The sequence below is a fragment of the Oryx dammah genome, unplaced genomic scaffold, assembly GCF_014754425.2.
Source record: "Oryx dammah isolate SB20612 unplaced genomic scaffold, SCBI_Odam_1.1 HiC_scaffold_7, whole genome shotgun sequence".
Lineage (NCBI taxonomy): Eukaryota > Metazoa > Chordata > Mammalia > Artiodactyla > Bovidae > Oryx > Oryx dammah.
In genome coordinates this window covers 32010027-32034981 of record NW_024070191.1, presented here as the reverse complement: position 1 = coordinate 32034981, position 24955 = coordinate 32010027, and the positions used below count along the sequence as shown (strand labels likewise).

At 46.7% G+C, this 24955-nt stretch overlaps 2 protein-coding genes across 3 annotated transcripts in view; one reads left to right on the top strand and one right to left on the bottom strand.

Annotated features, from left to right (window-relative positions):
* The first annotated feature begins 3265 nt into the window (after nt 1-3265).
* Nucleotides 3266-9366, top strand: STAR (steroidogenic acute regulatory protein). Its single transcript, XM_040242940.1, has 7 exons — nt 3266-3476; nt 4715-4828; nt 5104-5231; nt 7074-7232; nt 7348-7532; nt 8259-8352; nt 9046-9366. The coding sequence occupies exons 1-7, from the start codon at nt 3413-3415 to the stop codon at nt 9157-9159; spliced, it is 858 nt and encodes a 285-aa protein (XP_040098874.1). The 5' UTR covers nt 3266-3412; the 3' UTR covers nt 9160-9366.
* A 1111-nt stretch (nt 9367-10477) lies between these two features.
* Nucleotides 10478-24955, bottom strand: part of ASH2L (ASH2 like, histone lysine methyltransferase complex subunit) — a 29679-nt gene continuing 15201 nt past the window's right edge. For both annotated transcript variants that reach the window (XM_040242938.1, XM_040242939.1), the window contains 7 exons: nt 24265-24482; nt 16647-16814; nt 16162-16355; nt 15239-15331; nt 13896-13994; nt 13021-13080; nt 10478-12919 (listed from right to left, as the gene is read on the bottom strand). In XM_040242938.1, the coding sequence (XP_040098872.1) occupies nt 12812-12919; nt 13021-13080; nt 13896-13994; nt 15239-15331; nt 16162-16355; nt 16647-16814; nt 24265-24482 (940 nt within the window). In that variant the 3' untranslated portion in view covers nt 10478-12811. The remainder of the gene's footprint in view (nt 12920-13020; nt 13081-13895; nt 13995-15238; nt 15332-16161; nt 16356-16646; nt 16815-24264; nt 24483-24955) is intronic.

Sequence of the window (24955 nt, the reverse complement as noted above, 5' to 3'; positions counted from 1 at the left end):
ACTACTTACCATATAACCCAGCAATTCCATGGGCTTCCCTGGTGGTTCAAATGGTAAAGAATCTGCCTCCAATGCAGGAGACCAGGGTTCAATCCCTAGGTTGGGAAGATCCCCTGGAGGAGGGAAAGGGCAACCCACTCCAGTATTCTTGCCTGGAGAATCCCATGGACAGAGGAGCCTTGGAGGGCTACAGTCCATGGGGTCTGATATGACTGAGTGACTAACACATTGCTTCCAGCAATTCCACCCCTGGGTATTTTTCCAAACAAAACAAGAACACTTATGGATACCAGAGGGGAAGGTTGGGGGAAGGGATAGTTGGGGAGTTTGAGATAGACATATACACACTACTTTATTTACAATGGATAACCAGTCTGGTCCCAGTGAAGCCAGCAAATTCGGGCCTTTGGCCATGGCCTTTCTTTGGTGTGTACAGAGACAGTGAGAGGCAGACCAGCAGGTTGAAGCTTAAAAGTCATGAATGGAGACCTGAAACGAATTAAAGATGTTGTTTATGGGTTCTGAAAGAAGTCACATGAAAGCTATCATCTAAAGTTGTTGAGTGTAAGATCTTTGTGATGAAATGTCTATACGTGGTACAGTCTCAGCCTCGGTTTGAGGCTGAAAAGGATGCTCCTGAAGACGCTACCTAGCAACAGTGCCGTGCCAGCTGCCCTGGACCCAGGGCAAAATTTCTTTTGTGTGTAATTGGAACAGGCTTGGGTGGAGTGCTCTTGGTGCTTCCCCTGGCCTCCTCTTTGGGTTGTGCTAAGTGGTACTTAGCAGCTAAACAACAAGAACAAAAACAAATAGCAGGGAAGGGGCTGTCACGGTGGCTCAGTGGCAAAGAACCTGCCTGCAATGCAGGAGGCATGGGTTCGATCCCTGGGCCAGGAAGATCCCCTGGAGAAGAAAATGACAACCCACTGCAGTATGCTTGCCTGGGAAATCCTATGGACAGAGGAAACTGGCAGTCTGCTGTCTGTGGGGTCACAAAAGAGTCGGACATGACCGAGCAACTAAACCAGTGACAAGGAGACTGTTTGTTTTCTTTGCTAGGTGCCTGTAGTGTGAAACAGAACTGAACTGCTTTGCCTGAAGCAAGTGAAACGATTCCTCTCCTAATACAAATTATTACTTGTGATAAATGAATAAAAAGGATAACCAATAAGGACCCACTGTATAACACAGGGAACTCTGTTCAATATTACATGGCAGCCTGGATGGGAAGGGAGTTTGGAGGAGAATGGATACATGTATATATATGGCTGAGTCCCTTTGTGGTCCACCTGAGACTATCACAACATAGTTAATTGGCTATACTTCAATATAAAATAAAACATTTAACAAACAAAAAACAAAAACACTAACTCAAAAAATAACATGTGCCTGCATGTTCCTAAGCAGCATTATGTACGACAGTTAAGATATGGAAGCAACTTACATGTCCATCAACAAATGGATGACTAAATATGTGGACTACAGCTCAACCATAAAAAAGAATAAACTTTCACAACCACATGGAGGGACCTGGAAGTATTAAGCTAAGTGAAATAATTTAGACAGAGAAAGACAAAGGTTTATATGTAGAATCCAAATAAAACAAATGAATAATTTAAAAAAAAGGAAGAGTTCCATTTTGACGATTTTCAGGGTGACATTTCCTTCAGTTCCCAATTAAATAAGTACTTAAAAGAGTAAGTTCCTTATGTATTTTACATGAATCTGGCTGGAGTGTTAGAGGTTGGCTTTCTGACACCCTCTGTTGAGCCTAACTGAGAAAAGACATTAGGCCAACCTCACTCACTCCAGACTATTCTTTCAACTGCTGGATATAGTGTCTTTCAACTAAACAGATCCCAGGGTCTTTCTGGGAGGCAGAGCTTGGGGGGAGGAACTCTCCCAGTATCTCTCAACTGGGGACCTGATACGTGTTACACACCACCAGATAAAACTCAGCAGTATCAATCAAAAACCAGAAGATGTAAAAACCAGGAAAAACTTACCCCAATTTGTCTGGACTGGCTGAGGACAGGCATGTACTTTCAAGGCTCCGGATCCTCACCGAGTTCAGGCCAAGGAGAGAAGCCATCTCTGTGCTCCTTCACAGTCACCAAGACTTTTGACTGAAAAACCAAAAAAAGCACAACAGGAGAGCTGGGAGTTTCTGCTTTATTTGGGGGCTTCCTGAAGACTTGACCCTGGGATATGGCCTCTCAGAAATCGCTGAGGAACCGCTCTGAAGTGGCTGAGGGCCTGGGGAGGTTGGTGTATGTGGGATTTAGGTGAGAGGGGTACCGACACTCAAGCGCACAGTTTGGTAGAAGTTTGCTCCTAGTCACCAGCAATGGGTTTCTCTGTTCATGATTTTAGTATGAGAAGATGTAAGAACCCAAACTCGTAATAAATGTCTCTTTATAATGTTATAATATTGAGGCTTCCCTGGTGGTCCGGGGGCTAAGACGCTGTGCTCCCAATGAAGGGGGCAGGGGTTCGATCCCTGGATGGTGATCTAAGATTCCACACGATGCATGGTGCAGCCAAAAAAAATGATAATATTGTTAACTCTCTAAGGACTCATTTCGCCTGTTTTTTTGCACAGTGCAGCCAAAAAACAAAACATGATAATATTGATAATTATCGAAGGACTAGTTTTCCCTGTTTCTCAGAGCACAAATTGCCTCATCCTTATCTTATTCCTAATTTCTTTTCGTGATTGCTATAGGTCAGTGACCACAGGAGCAATGACTTGATTCACGTAGAACTGGGGTGGGGTTGCCTCTGCCAGCTCCCCGCAGACGCCCTGAGCACTCTACCAGGGCAGAGATTCTCAAAGCCTAGAGTAGAGTCCATAGAATACCTTCATGGCAATCACTTCAGAATTGTTTTTTAAAATGCGGCTTTCACAGCCTCAGTTCTGGACCTGCTAAACCTGGGGTTTCCGAGCGGGGCGCAGCTGCAGAGCCGCACTGTAAACAGCAGGCTGCTGGCCAACCGATGCCACCTGTGCGCACTTTTTCTCTAAATTGCCTTGACCACTGCTTCCGCCTTGTCTCTCCCTTCTATCCATCCCGGTCAGGACCAACCTCCCTTCCCCTTTCTGCGCCCTCCCTCTCCACCCCAGCTCCCCGCAAATGGCCAAAGACTCCTGATGAGGCAATCTCTCTATCCTTGGTGCCTTCCTTTCCACGCTGAGTGATGGCTTTTTTATCTCCTGATGATGAAACACAGCCTTCAGCTCGAGGTATTTAAGGCGCAGAAACACACCATCTGGCTGCAGCTGCAGGGCCTGAGGCCACAACCCTGACAGGCTGAGGAAGCACAGGAGCAGCCATCTTCCGGGACCAGAGGCCACAGCAGGAGCCCTCAGCATCCCCGCCGGACTCCACACCTGCCCCTACTGCCAGGAAAGATGCTCCTCGCGACATTTAAGCTGTGTGCCGGGAGCTCCTACAGACATGTACGCAGCATGAAGGGTGAGCTCCCGGGACCCCGTCTGGGCGGCCAGGGGCTCGGCAGTGTCTAATGGGGAAAGGGCACACCTCGGGGGCTGGCCTCTCAGGATCTGGCCCCAGCTGTGCCTCTCACTGAGGCAGCCTGGGCAAGCCTCTCACCTTCTGCACCTCAACGGCCCCCCAAATACTCCCTCACTGAAGAATTGAGCTGGACATGAAGGTGCCTTCCAGGCTCAGTCATCCCTGGCATCCCCTGCAGGGCTCCAAGCCGTCTTGGCTTCTACCTGACTTTGCCTTCCTCTAGGATGGGTACCAGGAGAAGGCAATGGCACCCCACTCCAGTACTCTTGCCTGGGAAATCCTGTGGACAGAGGAGCCTCGTAGGCTGCAGTCCATGAGGTCGCTAAGAGTCGGACACGACTGAGCGACTTCACTTTGACTTTTCACTTTCATGCATTGGAGAAGGAAATGGCAACCCACTCCAGTGTTCTTGCCTGGAGAATCCCAGGGACAGAGGAGACTGGTGGGCTGCCATCTATGGGGTCGCACAGAGTCAGACACGACTGATGCGACTTAGCAGCAGCAGCAGCAGCAGGATGGGTACCAAGGGTGCCAGGGAAATCCTGGCTACAGTGGTAGTGGGGGGAGCCCAGACTCCAAGCCCCCATGTTGGCAAGCCTGAGAGCTGGCGGGGGGTGGGGAGAGAAGAACAAGAAAGAGGAGTAGGGCAAGAGCACGGGGAGGGGGTCTCTTTATCAGCATCATACAGTCAGGAGGTGGGAATCAGCGCCTGCAGGACCCAGGGTCATTTGAGTCAGTCCCCTCAAGGGACCACAGAGCAATCTAAATGAGTCCTTTCCAATTACACTGGGCTCCACTGGCTACTGTTTAGATAGAAGCTGCATTTGGAAGACCTGCACCGGCATGGGACTGTTCTCCCTAAATCAGCAAGTCCCCCGCAGGCACACGGAGCAGTTATTCTCACAGACCTCAGGGGACAGGGTCTCTGTAACAGTGGATTGTTTTGGTTGGGCAACTTCAGCCAGCCTGGGTGTGGTCCCCACCTTCAGGTGGGGCCAGTGAGACAGAAGGCAGGTTTCTGGGCCCTGGAGTCATCCCTCTGGGAATCCTTCCTAATCAAGACACTTTCCCTCCAGGCCAGTCACTTTTCCTCCTCTGTGATGAGAGGAAGGGTGGAAGGGTCCATCTCTAAGAGGCTTTCCTGCTCCTAAGCAATGATTTCCCTCTGTTTCTGGCAGGGCTGCGGCAACAGGCCGTGCTGGCTATCGGCCAGGAGCTGAACCGGAGGGCCCTGGGGGACCCAGCCCCAGCTGCGTGGATTAACCAGGTTCGGTGTCGCGGCTCTCTCCTAGGTAAGAGCTGAGGTTTCTGGGCATCTGCCAGTGGCAGGGGGCTCCCGGGTGCAAGCATTGTGTGTGTGGCTGTGGTCCCCTAGACCCCATCCCCCCACCCCACCCCTACTTTCCTCACTCCCTCTTTGGGAATGGCATTGTTCACAGCCAGACCTCTGTGTCTAACTCAACCTGCCAGCTGGGACCCTGTGACTTTGGTCTGGGCTCTTCGGGGATCCAAAGGGTGAAACTGGTGGGAGGCTAGAAGTTCAGTGGCTCCTTGGCTTTGCATCCAGGTTCTCAGCTGGAAGACTCTCTCTACAGCGACCAAGAGCTTGCCTATATCCAGCAGGGAGAGGAGGCCATGCAGAGGGCCCTGGGCATCCTCAAAGATCAGGAGGGCTGGAAGAAGGAGACCCGGCAGGTAAGGGGGCCACGGAGGAACCCACAGCTCCTCGCTGTTACCGTGCCATTCTCAAGACCAGCTGCAGTCTCTCCTCCTCTCAGAAGTCCAGCCTCGAGCAGTAGTCACTGGGCAGCAAGCAGTTTTGGTTTTTTCTCCTTTTTAATTTTGCTGCCCTCGGTCTTCATTGCTGGGAGCATCTCCTCCCTTTCTCTAGTTGCAATGAGCAGGGGTTGTTCTCTAGTTGCGGTACAAGGGCTTCTCACTGCCGTGGCGTTTCTCACTGCAGAGCACAGGCTCTAGGGTGAGCGAGCTTCAGTAGTTGCAGCTACTGGGCTGTAGAGCAGCAGGCTCAATAGTTGTGGTGCATGGGCTTGGTTGCCCCCTGGCATGTGGGATTTTCCCAAACCAGGGATCGAACCCATGTCTCCTGCACTGGCAGGCGGATTCTTTACCATTGAGTTAACAGGGAAGCCCCAGTAAGCAGTGTGAATTCTTGTTTCCCAAGAATATACCCCCAGATACTCCCGTCCCCCATCAAAGATGTTCTAGAGACTTGCGTTTGAGAAAAGCTGTCACCGTGTTCTTAGCTCCCCTCCAGGATGCACTGTACACCCATTCAGACCATGCAGTGGGGACTCTAGGGTCAGGAGAGGCCTCATCCCCTGGTCAGAAGTGCCAGGACTGAAGCACCCTTAGCCCACCTCCTGGTTGACCTTGCAGGGGTGACCTGGGTTCACCTGTGACAGGGCTGGTCTGGAATACAGGGGGCCAAGGCCCTCTGGGGAGAAGGCAATGGCACCCCACTCCAGTACTCTTGCCTGGAAAATCCCATGGATGGAGGAGCCTGGTAGGCTGCAGTCCATGGGGTCGCTAAGAGTCGGACTTGACTGAGAGACTTCACTTTGACTTTTCACTTTCATGCATTGGAGAAGGAAATGGCAACCCACTCCAGTGTTCTTGCCTGTAGAATCCCAGGGACAGGGAGCCTGGTGGGCTTCCGTCTATGGGGTTGCACAGAGTTGGACACGACTGAAGTGACTTAGCAGCAGCAAGGCCCTCTGGTATGCCCCGCTCCTGAGCACTGCCCTTTCACTGGGAACAAGGTGCAGATCAAAGGCCGATGGTTCTACCGAGAATCGGCTCTGTTTCTGCGACCAGTTCACAAGCCGCCCACTAGCCAAAGTTCAGGCGAGGTCTTTCCTTCTCCAGGTTCTTTAACAGACTACGAGTTTGGGAGTCAGGAAATCTGGGACCTGGGCCCAGCATTGCTCTTGCTAAGGGTCCTGGGGCATCTTGCCGACCTTCTCTGGCCATACATCCTTCTGGTGTAAAATGAGGCGGGGGGAAAAACACCTGTGTGAAATTAGCTGGCTACAGACCACTTTCTTCACTCTCAAATGAATCTCTCTCTCAGGATCTTTGAGCTTTAAGTAAGGGCCTTCTCAGGTGGACCTACCCACCCCTGTCAACATTTACCCCCAGGATGTGGGGAGACTCTGCAGTGAAACATGTTCATTTTTTCCAAGTTAATCTCAATCAAAAACCCAACGCAGGTTTGTTGAAAATTTTACAAAATAATTCTGATTTTTATCTGGATGAATAAATACATGTCAATGTTTAAGAAAATACATTGAGCCTCAAGAAAAAAGGGCCCAGGGGACAGGCAGGTTACCTCTCCAGTCCTCAGCACATTTACAAGGCTGGTGGCAGGAAACAGGACCTCCTCTGCCTTTATCAAAGACGGTTCCAGGCTTCCTTGGGTTCAGCCTAGAGTGCCCCTTGCCAGGCACTGTCTGTGTCCTATGCTGGGAAAATTTTTCCTCTAACATTTCCCTGGGGCTCCTCTCTCCTCACCAACAGGCCAATGGGGACGAGGTGCTGACTAAAGTGATCCCTGACGTGGGCAAGGTGTTCCGGTTGGAGGTGGTGGTAGACCAGCCCATGGAGAGGCTTTATGAAGAGCTTGTGGAGCGCATGGAGGCCATGGGCGAGTGGAACCCCAATGTCAAGGAGATCAAGGTGGGGAGAGCTGGTTGGAAAGGCAGCTGCAGCAGTCGGAAGGGGGCGGCGGAGAGCTGGGGGTTGTGCCTCTCCCGCTACCTGGCTGAGTCTCTGGTTCCCTGTGACCTGGCAGGTCCTGCAGAAGATTGGAAAAGACACGATCATCACTCACGAGTTGGCTGCAGAGGTGGCAGGAAACCTCGTGGGTCCCCGAGACTTCGTGAGCGTGCGCTGTACCAAGCGCCGGGGCTCCATGTGCGTGCTGGCTGGCACGGCCACACTGTACGAGGAGATGCCCCAGCAGAAGGGTGTCATCAGGTAATACTGGCAGCAGCCCCCAAAGCTCCCATTAATTTATTTGGCTGGGCTGGGTCTTAGTGGCAGCGCATGGGATCTAATTCCCTGACCAGGGATCAAACCCAGGCCCCCTGCACTGAGAACATAGGGTCTTAGCCACTGGACCACCAGGGCAGCCCCAAAGCTCCCTTTTCTAACACAGCCTGGGGACATGTGCCTGCCAAGTGTGTGATGAATCCCCAGCTTCAAGGATCCAACCCTTGGTTCCTACCCTCTGTCTTATTTTCCATAGCAGGGGAGGAAAACAAAGATGGGCCACACTTCTATAGCCAGGTCGCCCTGACCCTCCCAGCAAGTTTAAGAACCTTAGTAATTTTCTAAAACTAGAGGTAGGGCTGAGGTTTAGCTGGTATGCTCATATCCGACTGTAGTGTTGATGAAAACAAGAGTCCGTACCACTTAGAACACAGTTGCTATCGGAGTTTCCTGGGGCCCCCAGCACCACCCTGGACCCTTTCCCGACCTCCCCATTATCCCAGCTGAGAGGCTCTGCAGGCCTCCAGGCTCCAACTGGCATTTGTTCTGACGAGCTGGTGACCCTGCCAACTGTTAAATCTCACCGTTGGCAAATAGCACTTCTCCGAAGAGACTTAAAAAGATGAGGTCCATGAGGAATGTGGGTAATATAACTAGCCAGCATTCAAGAACTTGGGCTTGTCCTCTTGACCTGATGTCTTCACCTGGCAGAGCTGAGCATGGCCCCACCTGCATGGTGCTCCGCCCCCTGGCTGGAAGTCCCTCAAGGACCAAACTCACCTGGCTGCTCAGCATTGACCTCAAGGTAAGGGGCACAGGAGGGGGCCAAGGGGGTGGTGAGAAAAGTAGGCTCTTATCCCTCCCACCAGCTTCCCTGGTGGCTCAGATGTTACAGAATCCACCTGCCATGTGGGAGACCTGGATTCAGTCCCTGGGTGGGGAAGATCCCCTGGAGAAGGGAATGGCAACCCACTCCAGTATTCTTGCCTGGAGAAGCCCATGGACAGAGGAGTCTGGTGGGCTCCAGTCCATGAGTTTGCAAAGAGTAGGACACCACTGTGCAACTAACACAGCCCTCCCATATCAGCCCACAATATGAAGAACCCTCCTCCATTTTGAGAGAAGTGGACCGCTGCAGTGGGAACACACTTGAGTGATGGCCTGCTATTCCATCATCTCAGAAGCCTGCCAGGGCTTCTTCTTACTTTTCATATCCAATTTCAACTCGGTAGTTATTTTCGAAAGAAGGAAACTTAGGCCCCCAAAGGTATGGTAGCTAGCTCAGGGTCACACTGAAACCTGTCTGGACAATCCCGTGCTTCTGACTTGGTCCTGACAGCAGGGCAGTAATGCAGTCTCCCAGCCCCTGACCCCGGGAGGGTGTGCCTCCCAACAGGGCGGCAGGACCGAGCCCAGGCACCGCATCAGGTGTGTGACAGGGATCGGCGGTGTCTAGGAAGGGACGCCAGTCACAAGACGGCCAAATTCTTGACTCTAGGGATGGCTGCCGAAGACCATCATCAACCAGGTCCTCTCGCAGACCCAGGTGGATTTTGCCAATCACCTGCGCAAGCGCCTGGAGTCCTGTCCTGCTCTTGAAGCCAGGTGTTGAAGGCCAGCCTGCGGCTCCACCGGCTCCCAGCTGAATGGGTTTGAGGGCTCACGAAGAGGTCCCTGCTGGAAGCCTCCAAGTCTGTTAAAGATCTCACCTGAGGATGGTGGAACAGGGTGGTGGCACATTTTCAATAAGATACTACAGCTCAGCTACTACAGTAGCATTTTAGTACCAAGAGAATGGGGACAAGGCTCTTCAAACTTCGCTCACTGATGAGCTGTAAAATGGAGCATAAGGGTCTCAAAACATGTGTGAAACTTTTTTCTTGGGTCCTGACAGCGTCTACCTAAAAATATCCTGAAAATGCTACCAGTTAAGGAACGCAGGGTGCAGAGGGTGCAAACACAAGGATCAGGTTGTCAAGCTTGAGGTCAAGAGGTCTGCGGGCAATGTGTGCAGACAGTGGTCTTACACAGGGCTTCCCGCAACCCTCTGCTCCTCTACCAAGTGGGTGGATAGCTGTACCAAAGAGTAAGCAACTCCCACAGCAGACGGCTTCTAGAACGGAAAAAATACAGAACTATCAGATTAATTCCCGTACTTCTTCCATGACAGGAGTCAGAATAAAGAATTGTAACTAACATAAAAACTTTCAGTTAGTCTGTACCCAATTTAAAATTCTACTCTTCTAAAATCCATGCTAGTAAATGGCAAGCTCATACTAAAGGAGCCGTGGATAAAGATTTTAATTAAACTAAATCTTACTTCATTCAAAGGAAAAACTCCAGGGGACTTAAGTCTTTCAATTATGTAGGATCTGTTACCAGAATCTTTCATAAAAATTTAATTTGGACAATACACACAAGACTAAATCAGTTCTTAAAAGAACTCTATAGCTGGTAGCTGATTAATGGGCATTGGAAGATGATTTTGACTGAAGATTTTTATTTACCTAAGGGCAGAATCAAAAGCGAATGACTGAATGGTATTACTGAGAAAATCAAAAAGCAAATTTTACTACTTTCCCAGTAGTTGCTTGTCTAGATCTGAAACAGCAACTGAATCTTTAGTCTGGAGTCTATTCTGTTCTCTTAGCTTGACTCGGGGCTGCAATTTCTCTGCTTCAACAGGTCAACGTCTTACTATCTTGGAGGAGATAGCTAGAAGAAGGTGAGATAGCATGAGAGCAAACAAAATCCCTTTCCAAGGTCTGAGAATTGGTGCTCTAAACATCTAAGTTGAGATGGGGTTATCTGGCTAAAATACACATGCAGGATGAAAACCCAACCATCACTTGAAGTGTTTCCATTCCAGTGCTAACAGCATTGATGATTTATACCATGTGGAATGTCATGCTAATTAAACAAATTACCAGTAACAGAAATGCTGGTATTATTGAGGCATTGAGACTGTACAACTGATATAGGTATTTATTAATATTTATTCTGTTTCTTAGTAGTCTATTTTTGGCATAGATGAAATTATTTTTCTCCAGCCTGGAAGCTTCAGAAAAGGAATAATGGTGAAGTATTTCAAGAACAGAATTCTCCACTCCCAGCTAAGAGAAAGGGTTGCTTGTTGAAAGGTGTGTACAGCAACACATGCTCTGGTTTCAAGAGAACAGGCTGACAGTGAAGAAATGGGCTTTCAACACACACCATGTTTGCCTTTTTCAAACTATGCTACTGTGTCTTTGAGGGGCCTGGGGAGATCTTTTCTCACTTGTTTTTCATTGGAATAAAATGAGTTGTCAGTGACGACCTGCTTACAGAGACTGTTTTATACAGAACTGTATGAAAAGTGGGTATTCCTGGAGCCCTTCAAATGAACCCTGTCACACATGCACACAATACGATGCACAAACAGGTAAAACCATTATTTCCATAACCTCCAATTTATGAAAGTGAAATGTACAAAACCCTGATTTCATCATTGAAATAGAAGAGTGGGTGCACAACTTCTTTTTATGTCATTTAAGTGGTCACTTATATTACAAAAAATTTTACACCCCCCCCCCACCGGCTTCCTCTAAATAACACCTCATTTACTCAGAGTTCTTCACCCTCTGTTGCTCCAGAAGCTTTAAAACCACTTCTGCTCTGTAAGACCCATCATCAATGAATAGACCTCAGCCTGATTCTGTTGGGTCTCCTGTTAGGAGGTAGAATGACCAAAACAAAGAACCTCAGTGATTCATTAAGAGACAAATAATCAAAGCTTCTGCGCTGATACAAATAGTTGCTTGAAATTTGGTAAATTTCTTAAACAGCCATAATATATGGTGATCCTTGGCAACGTATTACTGGCCTTTTGGTCAACCACCCTACCTACTAACCTAGGTAGGAAGTTACATGCAGGGGAGTCTGCAGCAGTCCTGGGAGGACTGCCCTGCCACTGATTAAGAGGGAGGGGGACATCCCTGGTGCTCCAGTGGTTAGGACTCCATGCTGCGAATGCAGGGGCACAGGTCCAATCCCTGGTCGGGGAAGTTCTGCAAGCTGTGGTGTGGCCCCCAGCAAAAACGATGGGGGGCGGGTGCAGTGAAGATAGGGAAACACACACGGGCCCCAGGGGAAAGGCTCATTCTTACATTTCAATTTTTAGTCTTCTGAAAACTGCCCCCCGCCTCTTTTAAACAACTTGGCTGTGCCAGGTCTTCACTGCGGCACATAGGATCTTAAGGCAGACAGAATCTTATAGTTGGGGTAGGTGAGTTCTAGTTCCCTAACCAGGGATCGAACCTGGGCCCCCTGCCTTGGGAGCTTGGAGTCTTGGCCACCAGGCCACCAGGGGAGTCCTTGAAACCTGCCCTTTAATCATCAGCTATTACAAAGGAAGGGAAGCAAGGCAAGAAGATAATCCACACAGATCAACAGCCAAGTTCAAAGGGTAGAGCTGGAGGGAGACCATGTGCCCTGTGAAGTTCCATCTGCCTTTGAGAGTCTGGTTTCACAGGGGAGACTTGGCTGAGCTGGCGGGGTGGAGACAGAAACCTGCCTCTTTTCACCAATGCTGGCTCCTTAGGGCACCCACTTTTCCAACAGTCAGCACGCGGACCCCAACCTGAAAGGGAAGCAAAGTGCTACACACACTCGAAGACAAGTTTTATTTGGGAAGAGCTTCTCACTGTTAAAGCTGCAAGCAAGTGCCTTTCACAATGACAGTCCTACGGACCTAGTAGTTTCAGAGATCCCAGTGTTCAAAAGTTCATCTCAAAATTAAAAGCACACCCACACCAAAAGGAAAGCATTTTTAGACTGCTTTGGAATGTAGTCGTGGATTCCAGCTCTTCTCAGAAATGGGCCCACTGCTTCCTGGGAACCAGGTGGGAGGCAGGCAATGCCCACAGAAGGAAATGTCTCTAAATAAGTTAGCTACTGGACGAGACGACCCCGTCCTCTGAAAACACAGGAAGCAGCACGTCTCAGCTGGTGGGTGGAGTGTGTGGTACAGCCCTTTCAACGGGGCGCTTATGGGACCCCAGGGCAGCAGCTGTTGCGGTGTGGTGTGCACAGGGAAAGCCGTCCCGGAAGGGTGAGTAATGAAGGGCAGGGATCTGTCCCAGTTCCACTAGGCCTTTAACTTACTACAGCAGAGGCCCTGTTCTGTGCGATCTTCGGGAAAACTTGCAACAGTTAGAAAACAAAAACAAACCCCCCCCCATACAATTCCCCAGAAAGTCTGTGTCTGCAAAGAGAAAAGGACTTGGTCAGGGCTCCCACGGGGGGCTCCGCCTCCCATCCACTTCCGTCTCCACATGATACAAGACATCGGCCAGAGTGTGCTCCACCACGGCGCCCCAGCCCATGTCACTCATCTGCGGGGGAACAAGGGACAGAAAGTGAGGTGAGACGAGAGCAGCGGTGGCAGGAAGTAACAGAGACGAGGATGCTCGCAGGCGGGTTCAGTGGTACTCACAGGGTGGTACGTGAGATCCTTTGGAGGGTACTTGAAGCATGGTCCAAAGTTTATGGAGACCTGGGACAAATTCAATCCAGGCAGACGTGAAAAAAGAGAAGAAACTAGTGAAAACCTTAGCATGACAAGGGAGGCTTTTAAATGTAGCTGTGATATTCAGGGTACAACTGGAACAAAGGGTGAAGTGAGTAAGTGAAGTCACTCAGTCATGTCCGACTCTTTGCGACCCCATGGACTGTAGCCTACCAGGCTCCTCTGTCCATGGGATTCTCCAGGCAATAGTACTGGAGTGAATTGCCATTCCCTTCTCCGGTATACATTAATAATTGCTTGAAGTGGTCAAGGCATCAAGAATTAGGTAAACAGACTTTGCTGACCTCTGTTTATAACCTAAAGATTTCCTTATATGACTTCAGCAGTGGTTACTGACAGGTAAAAGGACATGGAAACTTTCAGGCATTGCCTTTACAAAATTTTTTCAAACTGGCTCTAATGACAGTCTCCTTCATGCTGGATCATATTAAAAAAAAATCAATATAAGCAATAGTTACTAATGATGGTAGGTTATCATGACACATAACAGCAAATTGATTTATTCATGTACACACCTTATATCCTTTACAATGAACAACACAGACCACGCAGCAACGTCCAGAGGAAAGGTGTGGAGCACAGTAACCAAGTGATCTTTATCTATCCAAGCAAACACTTCCTAAAGCACCCAACTGTTTCTGGAACAAACAGGAGGGATACGCTGCCTGCTCACTCCTAGGCCTTTCACATGTCCTTCTAGAACCCAACTCATGGCTCTCTGACCACAACGGCTCACCCGTCTCTCTGAAGCTGCGTTCACAGGATGAACGGAGGGTACGTACCGTGCAGCTCTTGTACAGGGAGATGGCTGGAAAGTAAACCCCTTCAAAAATGTCTTTGTAAGCCACACCTTGATTGACACCATTTTTATAAAAAATTATCTGAAACAAAAACCATGGTTTTACTTCAGCACTCAAAAAAGAACACACTAAAATGAACTCTGCTGGAGGCCACTTTACTGGCAGTTTGCGGGCAATATGTCTAAGGAGTTCAAGGAATAGCATAGCTCGTTTAACAGCTATAGCTGACACTTACAAGGCAGCATCTCAGGTTTTCTCACTGCTTATCTACATGCATTGTTGGAGCAAGTGCTCACACTTTTCTGAATTCCTATGCTACTTACACCAAATAGTTCCACTTTCTGTTACTCATTATATTTATAAAAAGTAGCTGGTCTTCCACTGGCCCCTGGGAGCGACACCCTTTTAAGCTTATTTATCTGTCCCCTTCCCTTGCCTCAGGTCCTCCCTTCTGCACTTCTACTTTGAAAATCTCGCAGGTCTTCTGTCAAGGTCCTGGAATTCTCCTTTCTTTGTCCATTCTTTCTTGAAACTACCCTGAATTTTCTCTCTTAACCACCTGAGAGGGACTTCAGACAAAGCTGCTTTTTCTGAAGTACCTTTCTCTCTCTCTCCTTCCCAGGAACAGCTATGTTCCACCTGGCTGTATTTTCTGGCTCAATTAACTGCGTGCCTTCACTACTTTCCCCTAAAACAACCAGAATCCTAAGTGTATTCTCCCACACTTGCTTCTATTACTGTCAATCACAGGTGGCTTCACAGCATTTTTATGAAGGAATGTCCCCAGCTCAGGACTTTTCTTCCACCCCTTCCCCTTCTATTTATGGCCCTTGTGGTTGGTCCAGATGCACCAGCCCTTCTTTGATCGTGCTGTAACTTGGGAAAAACATATTCCCAACAACCCTGGAGAAGGGAGGTGGGGAAAGTTCTCAAAGACACTGAACAAGCATCAGAGGTCCTGTTGCCCCGGGTCACACAGCAAGGCCAGCATGCCCTACTCCAGGGTCCACCCCTCTGCACTTGCTCCCTGCTTTGATAAAGGACCGCTATCTCTGACTTGCTTCCTCGACTGCCTGCAGACGTTCCTTATTCAGCTGCTGTTTTATATCCTTTTCTCCGAGGACCCAGGTCAGCCTTCTCGCGGCAGCAGGCACCCCAGGAAGAACCAAACACGCAGGCAGGAGAGAGTGTCGGCCCTGCTGTTGTGGTAGCAGCAGAAATCCCTCCACTGCGCCGTGGGCCTCAGTTCCCTCACTTTCATAACAAGGGGCTTGGGCCCAGGGAACAAATTCTTCTACTTCTGACATTTAATGACCACGACTCACCTCACTGTGAGGAGTCTGCTTTAGGCTCTTCTCTGCTTTATCCACAAAGTCTTTTTCTTCAAAATACAAATAACTCTTGAACTTTATTAAAGCCTTGGAAACCCAGAGAGAGAAAAGGAACAGTGAAGCAGCAGCTACATCATGAACAAAAAAAAAGAGGCCAGATTCACATAAATAGCATGAGTCTTTGTGTTTTGAACACTATTTACTATCTCTGCAGAGTCAGCTTTGTTGTACTTTGAAACATGTGCATCTTAAGAATTACCAGATGGTACACACTTTTTAAACATCTTCATAAAAGGCCCTTACTAAGACTCCTCTGTCCAAGGGATTCTCCAGGCAAGAATACTGGAGTGGGTAACCTTTCCCTTCTCCAGGGGATCTTCCCAACCCACGAATCGAACCCAGGTCTCCCACATTGCAGGTGGATTCTTACCAGCTGAACCACAAATGAAGCCCCCTGAAATACTTGGCAGAGGTTACTTGGTGGGGGTTAAAAAAACATGGATTATTGGGTGACCAAGCTGGGAGAGGAATGAATGGATAACACGGTTTTTATATATTTATTTGGCTGAGTCAGTTCTTAGTTGTGGCACATAGGATCTTTGTGGTGGAGCACGGGCTTGGCTGCTCTGTGGCATGTGGGATCCCAGTTCCCCAACCAGGGATCAAACCCTGTAACCCGTACTTCAAAGTGGATTCTTACCCATGGGACCACCAGGGAAGTCCTCGGATAATATATGATATTGGCAGAATCTAGGCATTGGGTATTTGGATGCCTTTTAAATTCTTTGAAATGTGTTATGTCTTAAAATTTCCAAAATGAAATACTGGGAAAGATAAGCATCAAGAGAACATGCAGCTGCAGGTATCGGCTGCCACTGATCTTCAAACCCAGGAATCTCCCAGGAGGACAGACTCACCTTATCTTTGTAGGTATCGGGCAGTGACTTGGCTGTCTCTGTATCTTCAGGAAGATTGATATAAAATCCCAGGACGTCTCCCTGTCCGTAGCCAGAAGAGTAGTGTTTGCCAATGGACTGGTGGAATTTGGTTCCCTTTTTGCTCCGCCAAGAATAGCTAAATTTATCATAACCTAAGGGAGCCTGAAGGTTACCTGTTCCAATAAAAACATACACAGCAAGTCAGGACTGCAAGTCAACTCTGGCCTGCTAAAAGAAAAGATTCTACTCCTTTTTAATTTTTTTACCAATTTTGTCAAACTGCTAACAAACTATTTCTCACAAGCAGTGAATTATAAAAATACTCCTAGGAACTTCAACCTACCTAAACCCTCAGGAATTGAACGTTATGCCCACAATCCAATAAGCCCCAAAGTCATGAAGACCAGCCAGACGGTGGACACCTCTCCACCTGTCGCTGTGTCCGTATCACAGCCCCGGCTTACCTAACGGCTGGGACCAGCCCAGTCTGGCGGCAGTGTCTGGTGGCATCTCATCCACTGTGATTTCAAAGTACCAGGCACCTTTCCGAACCCCATGAGAAGCCCGAACCATAGAGTAGCCCTTCTCACCAACCACAGTCAGCCGGTCATCGGAGATCTTTAACTGGGGAGCTACAGTGATAGAGATGAAAAGAAAGCCTGCAACTTATTTGAAATACTTGGAGAAAATAGCCACAAAAACACAAAGTCTCTTACCCTCCAGTCAAGCAAAACTAAAAATCAGAAATAGCAAGTCAGGAATTTGAAATATTTGTTTAGGAATTAAAAACTTCAAGATACAGATGAAAGCACAGAAAGAAAGAAAAAGGAAAAAAGCTGTCAAGCAGCCACTTGTTATATATGATTATTTAAGATGGCAGGTGAAAGTAATTATACCGTCTATTCCCTAAAATACAACTGTGTTTGGATCCTGATGTGTGACTAAATCATCGGGACTTAGAAGACATTTTATTTGAAACAATTTCAAGCTTTCAAAAATAGCAGAATCCTCCCATGTCCTGCACTCAGCTCCCTCAAGTGTGAACACCATCTATGACCACATTACAAGGACCATACTGACAGGACGCAGTATGCGCGACCATTTCTGTGATACTCTTGTCGAGAATGCAGAACTTGGATCACGAGGAACCAGATGAAACTAAACTGAGGGATACTCTGTAAAACAACTGGTCTCTTCATTTTTAGAAGTGTCAAGGTCAAAGTCTAGGAAAGGTGAAGAAACTGTTCCAGGCTGAAGCAGAATTAAGAATCACAACAACTAAATGCAACAAATTATTTTTAACTGGATGCTTTTGCTATAATGGACACACTAGATCATCTGGAGAAACCTGCACAGAGTCTGAGGATCGGATGGCTGCGATCAGATGCTAGCTTTCTGCCTTTGGTGGCTGTGTACTGGTTCTACAGGAATGTAAGTTTAAAAAATAACTACTAGCTCTTTGATATTCTTCCTGTCAAGGGATGGAGTCTAATTTCTCTCCCCTTGAGTGTGGAATGAATTTAGTGACGATTTCCAAATAAAATGAAGTTGGAGTTGACTGTCCGACTTTAAGATGGGTCAAACGCATTATGGCTCCCTAATCACCTGCTCTGGGAGAAGTTAGCTTCCAGTGAAAGTGAAAGTCGCTCAGTTGTGTCCAACTCTTTGTGACCCCACGGACTATACAGTCCATGGAATTCTCCATAGCTTCCAGGGATAAGGACAAATTAGTAGTCTATGGAAAGGACCACAAGTGAGGATCTGAGGACGCCCCATCAAAGCTGCATTACTGAGCTGTCTTGGAAAGAGACTTGTCAGCCCCAGCTAGGAGCTTGATGACAACCTCCTGAGTTTTCCTGAGCCAGGCCACATAGCTAAGCTGCTCCCAGATTCCTGACCCTCAGAAACTGTGGGCTGGTGAACACTGGTAGTTTTAGACTGCTAGGTTTTATGGTGATTCACTGTGCAGCACTAGATAACACAAAGAGAATGTCCTGTCTGTGAGAAACACAAGATAAACTTCTCAGTGGTTGAAAGGACATCATGGCAACTTACTCTCAAGTGGTTTAGGAAAAAAAAACCCAAAAAGTTTCCTACAGTTCTTACACTTCTCTTAAGAAAGAAATCCGAGGGGACTTGCTTGGTGGTCCAGGGGTTGGGAAGCTGCCTTGCGATGCAGCTGAGGCAGGTGCCATCCCTGGTCAGGGAACTAAGATCCCACTCACCACGAAGCAACCAAGCCCACGGGCGCTGCAGTGAGGACCCAGCACGCCACAACTAAGACCTGACGCGACCAAATAAATACATAATTTTTTTTTAAAGTAATAATTTGGCTCTCCTGGTGGCTCAGATCGTAAAGAATCTGCCTGCAATGCAAAAGATCCAGGTTTGACCCCTGAGTTGGGAGGATCCCCTGGAGAAGGCAATGGCGACCCACTCCAGTATTCTTGCCTGGAGAATTCCATGGAGAGAGGAGCCTGGTGGGCTACAGTCCATGGGGTGGCAAAGAGTTGGACACGACTGAGTGACTAACACTTTCACTTTCTTGAAAAAATAATAAACAAATCTGAGATAACTTCAAAATAAAGTTTGAAAGATACTATATAGATGGTTAAGTTTTAAAAGGCTCAGTCCAAGCAGCAGGAGCCACTGCTATCCTATGCACTAAGTTCTAACAAGTCACTGCTAAGGGCCAATGGTCTTCCTTTTTCTCCCCTCCAGAATTACAGCTAATAGTGAAACAAGAAAAGGATCGCTGCTTAAACCCGGACGCCACTTATCTGGCCCTTCCCTACTCTCAAAGTATGCTTGTCATTAGCAGGAGTCAACCCTGCAACGGTTCATTACACCAAGGGATTATGTCCAAGTGATTTCACTACGCCTCCTTCACTTTTGATTGACAAGCATCAGTATAAGAGTTACAGCTTTTAGCGTCAATTCAAGAAATAATGGGAGAAGGCAATGGCACCCCACTCCAGTACTCTTGCCTGGAAAATCCCATGGACGGAAGAGCCTGGTAGGCTACAGTCCACGGGGTTGCTAGGAGTCGAACATGACTGAGCGACTTCACTTTCACTTTTCACTTTCATGCACTGGAGAAGGAAACGGCAACCCACTCCAGTGTTCTTGCCTAGAGAATCCCAGGGATGGGGGAGCCTGGTGGGCTGCCGTCTCTGGGGTCGCACAGAGTCGGACACTACTGAAGCGACTTAGCAGCAGCAGCAAAAAATAATGAAGGGGACTTCCCTGATGGTCCAGGGGTTAAGAATCTGCCTGCAAATGCCAGGGATTCGATCCCTGGTCCAGGCGGATCCCACATGCTCGGAGCAGCTAAGCCTGTGCAACACAACTACCGAAGCCTGCGTGCTTGGCAGCCCAGGCTTCAGGACGAGAGGCCACTGCAATGAGGAGCCTTCGCACAACAACAAAGACCCAGCACGGCCGACAAATAAATAAATTCTGAAAAAATTAGAAAATTAAAAAAAAAAGAAAGAATGAAGGGCTTCCTAATGAAATAACTATATGGATGTGTTCAGATTTAATTAAAAGAAACAACTGAAAGAGGCATATTTTAAACAACCATGGAAATGTGAACTGAATATGGAATAATTAAGAAATTATTATTCACCTTCATTAGGTAACGTAATGTCATAGCAGTTATGTTTTTAAAAAATCCTTGTTGGAGATAAATACTGAGATATTTATGGGTGAAATAATATGCTATCTGGAATTTGCATTAATACTCCAGAAACACAGCAAAAAAAAAAAATTTCATGAAGTCTAAAACCTGTCTAAAAGTTGTTTCTTTAAATGTTTTTACAGATATATGTATATTTCAGATATATGTGTATTTCAGGTATATCTAAAATATACATATATATATACACATACATGCATATATAGCTTGGAACATGGCTTGTTATTATTATTGCCTCCATTAGCCTCACTGGTCCGCTGGTTTTATTTTCAATCATTCTAACATAGCCAAATAGCAATACCCTGTAGAGCCATTTTGGAGGCTGAAGCAAAACGAAAACTGTGTACTTTTCAGAATTTGTTCTCATACATAAAATATATACACTTTTCAAAGTAAAAAAAATAAAAATAAAAAAAATAAATTCACTTTCACATTCTAAAGGATAATGAATGCTATTCTAATAAATGAATAAATTATGCCATTAAAAGAACTATTATATGTTAAATGGTTTCACATTTCAAAAAAGCCATATACAAAGTCAAAAGACAACTGACAAACCGGGAGAGAATGTTTCTAACATATACCACAGACAAAGGGCTAATTACATCCCTAACATGTGAAGGGACAAAATATCAAACTCCCAACAGAAACAGGGGAAATAAAAAACCACAAACCTAATTCACAAGGTAACAACTCAAACAAAAAAATAATGTTCAAAGAAACACAAAATCCTGAGACTCCACTTCTTACCTCTCAGATGGGCCAAAATTAATACCCAGGAACTCTTCTGTTTGTGAGGTTATATGGAAACAAACATTCTCTACATTGCTGGTGGAAATGCAAACGAGCACGCCCTTTTGAAGGGAAACTTGGCAATATTTTACAAAACTACATATATACATATTTTGGTTCAGCAATTCCACTTCTAGAATTCTACCTTGGAAAATACACCACCAATAATACACACCCACACCCACACACACACACCCACCCACCCACCCAAGCTATCCACTGCTTTTCTGTCAATCCAAAATCCTAGCAACAACCTAAGTGCCCATATTCAGAGTGGCTGAATACACCATGTACATCCATATAATGGCATATCATAAAGCTAAAAAAAAAAAGTGGACGAGCTCTTTGAAACAGTCTGGAGTAACTGCATGAAGCAAAATGCAAGACTCCCTACAGTATGCTGCCTTTCATGCACAAAAAAACAAGGAGCAAAGGAAATACATGTGTGTGCTCACCTGTGCAGAAAAAACAGCCAGGATGAACCAGAAACTAAAGAGCCTGGCTAAGTGCAGAGGGCGGGTGGGAAAGCAGTGGGGGAAAAGGAAGAAGTGAGAACGGGCAGCAGGGCTGAGGAAGGAGTGACACTGAGCAAACCCCAGTGAACAGCAGTAACTCTCAGAGCCCCAGTAGTGTTACATGTACCCTGCACACACACACACACACACGACAGCATGTAGGAGAACCCCACAGCATACCAACACTAACGAATAAGCCTACCCGTATCACAAACGAAAGTCGAGACCACGTTGGAGGAGGTGGGGAAGAAAAGAACTAATCTAAGTTAACAGTATCCACGTGGGATAGTGCAAGGCCAAGACCGAAAGAGCTGTACATACACGCTGTAATCTCATTCGTGAATGCTTCCTACAGTGCTCTGCAATTCTCAAACCACCTTGTGTGCACATTCGACATGAATAAGTAGGAAAATGTGCTGTAGATAATTAGAGTCAGGTTTCTCACTGCTCCAGAAAGAAGTTACACACACAGAAAGGTGGGAGGCTGGAACGACTCTATGGTGGTTGTTCAATCTCTGTCATGTCTGACTCTTTGCGACCCCAGAGACTGCAGCACACCAGGCTTCCCTGTCCTTCACTGTCTCCAGGAGTTTGCTCAGACTCATGTCCATTGAGTCGATGATGCCATCCAACCATCTGGTCTTCTGTCGTCCCTTTCTCCTCCTCAATCTTTCCTAGCATCAGGATCTTCTCCAATGAGTTAGCTCTTCACATCACACGGCTAAAGTACTGGAGCTTCAGCTTTAGCATCAGTGCTTCCAATGAATACTCAGGACTGATTTCCTTTAGGATTGACTGGTTTTGATCTCCTTGCAGCCCAAGGAACTCGCAAAGTCTCCTCCAGTACCACAGTTCAAAAGCATCAGTTCTTCAGTGCTCAGCTTTCTTTATAGTCTAATGCTCAGATCCATACGTGACTACTAGAAAAACCAGTTTTGACTATACGGACCTTTGTCAACAAAGGGATGCCTCTGATTTTTAATACACTGTTCAGGTTTGTCACAGCTTTCCTTCCAAGGAGCAAGCGTCTTTTAGTTTTATGGCTGCAGACCCTACAGTGTTTGGTTAAAATCCAAGGTGGCAGAGAAAACGCGGTACAGGCATGTATGTGTGTGTCAGTTAAGACGCAGACATGTATTTTCCACCTGGGTCCACCAAGGGAGCCCAGAATACCACCCAGTAATGGCGAGCATACTGAACGCTCACATCTTCACTTCTGAGGCTGCTTCCCCAAGCAAAGGAATCTGAGCTCCCTGGAGAAGAAGCTGATATTTGGCCTGCAGCATGGAAAATGTGAGATGAACCAGAAACAACTTGTGACACCAGTAAGCAAGGGAAAATAAATGATGGGGGCTTATCAACAGGACACAAGAGATTCCATTGGCAACAATGTTAAATGGACCTGGAGGGCATTTTGCTCAGCGAAATAAGTCAGAGAAAGACAAGTATTCTGTTATCATTTATATGTGGAATCTAAAACACCTAACGAATTTGTGAAACAAGAAAAAGATTCACAGATAGAACATACTAGTGGTTACAAGAGGTGCATGCAGGAAGCAGGGACGGGCAAGATACAGGCAGAGGACCAAGGCGCACAAACCACCACGTGTAACCCAACAGGCACAGCATCAGGCAACATGGCCATTGCTTTGTAATAACTGTGAGCATCATCTATAAGAATACTGAGCCACTATGTTATAAACCTGAAACGAATATTCTAAGTCAATTACACTTCCCCGAAAAACACAAAACCCCCACAGGAACCAACCTAAAGAAGCTCCTAATGACCAAAGCTGGGGTAATTTGAATGACAAAATAAAATATAGCCTACAAAATAAATAAATATGTGTTAAGTCCACACTGATTCAAATAACCAATTAAATAATTAAATAGAGAAAGGAAGAAATAGCAAACAATTAGGCAAACACCACATTAACAACAAGATCCATAAATGGATGCTAAAGTTAGTGGGCAAAACTTTATAGAGAAACAACAGTATTTGTATAACCTCGAAGGATCTTTCCCTAAGATATGTATTAACTACAAAGGGAAAGAGAGTAGAGAGAGCCAGCAGAAACCACCTTAACCAAATGACTGTGTCTACATAACCGATAACAAGACACACTGACCTCACGAGCCTACAGAGATGACGGAGTGGGAAGGATCCGTGTGTGCACTGTTCTTACACGAGTGTACAACCGCAGTCTAATCATGAAAAAAGAGTCAGACAGACCCTCAGTGAGGAACACTCAAAAAGCAGTTGGTTAACACTGCAAGGGACTATGAAGAAATAATTAAACACAATGTAGATCCTAGAAAGAGGCATTAGTGGAACACTGGTGAAATTTGTAAAGTCTTTAGCTTCATTCATAGTATTTACTAATGTTAATCTCCTGGGTTTGTTGTTTTTCTGGCTGCGCTGAGCAGCCAAGGATAGAAGCTTCGCCCCCTGCAGTGGAAACTCAGATTCATAACCACTGGACCTCCAAGGAAGTCCCATCTCCTGGTTTTGATAACTGTACTGTGGCTGTGTAAGATCTCACCATTAAGAGAACTTTGATGACAGATACATGAAAGTTCTAGTATTTTGTGTCCTGCAGCCTGGTGGTTCAGACAGTAAACAATCTGTCTGCAACGTGGGAGAAGCAGGTTCAATCCCTGGGTCAGGAAGACCCCCTGGAGAAGGAAACGGCAACCTACTCCAGTATTCCTGACTGGAAAATTCCATTGACAGAGGAGCCTGGCAGGCTATACGGTCCATGGGGTCACAAAAAGTTGGACATGACTGAGCGACTAACACTTTCACTTTCAATATGGAAATTCTATTATTTTTGCAACTTTACTGTAAGTTAAAATTAGTTCAAAATAGAAAATTTTAAAAAAGTATTCTGTATATAAATGGCTAGAGCTTACAAGGACAGACAAAGAAGGAAATGACTTCTTGCATTCTGGCTGAGTCTAGTTAGAGATGGGGTGAGGATTAGATTGGCATGTCCGTCTAATTCTAGACAGGACAGAGCTGACGATAGTAGTTCTGAGCAACACAGGGCCCAGCACGAACATTAACAGCTTACCCACCTCGATCATGGAGGGCTAACAAAACCCGTTCATATAAGCAGGCTCTGTAGAGGTCTCCCGGAATCGGTTTTCCTGCCCAGCAGTCGAGTTCGAGCTTCTCAGGGTCAGGGGCGTGGGGATCGGGCTCAGCTAGAATATAGCGATAGCCATCTTTGTTAAACGGGTGTTCCAAGGGGTAGCCATGAGGGGGAAGACGCTGAGCAGAAAACAAAGGGTCACTGCAGAAAGGAAAAAATAAAATCAAGAAACTACAACCCCCTCCTCTAGCTCACGTGCCTTCAATTCTGTCAGACAGGCCTCTGCTGTATTCGGTTTCAACTGGAACACCGGCAACTTCAAATGTTTTTCCTTATTCAAATAGATCATTCTGCCCTCTGCAGGCAAGATGGGGAAATGAAAACTACTTTATCTTGGTATGCAACTAAGCCAGGGGAGACAGGGCGCAGAGGAACAAGGGCGGTTTCCTTCAGCATGTTTATTACTATGACTAATGAACAGAAACTCAGAGATATGAACACCCACTACCTGTTTCCAGTCTGAATAAGAAATGACCTGGATTTCGTCACCCCAGTACTGAACAAAGTGAAGGGAAGCTATCAGGGGACAGGCAGAAAGTTTACTGTAAAAGAGCTGACATTCAATACTGGTTTGTTTCACTGCCTTTGGTCCATCTATCCTTTATTGGTTTGTT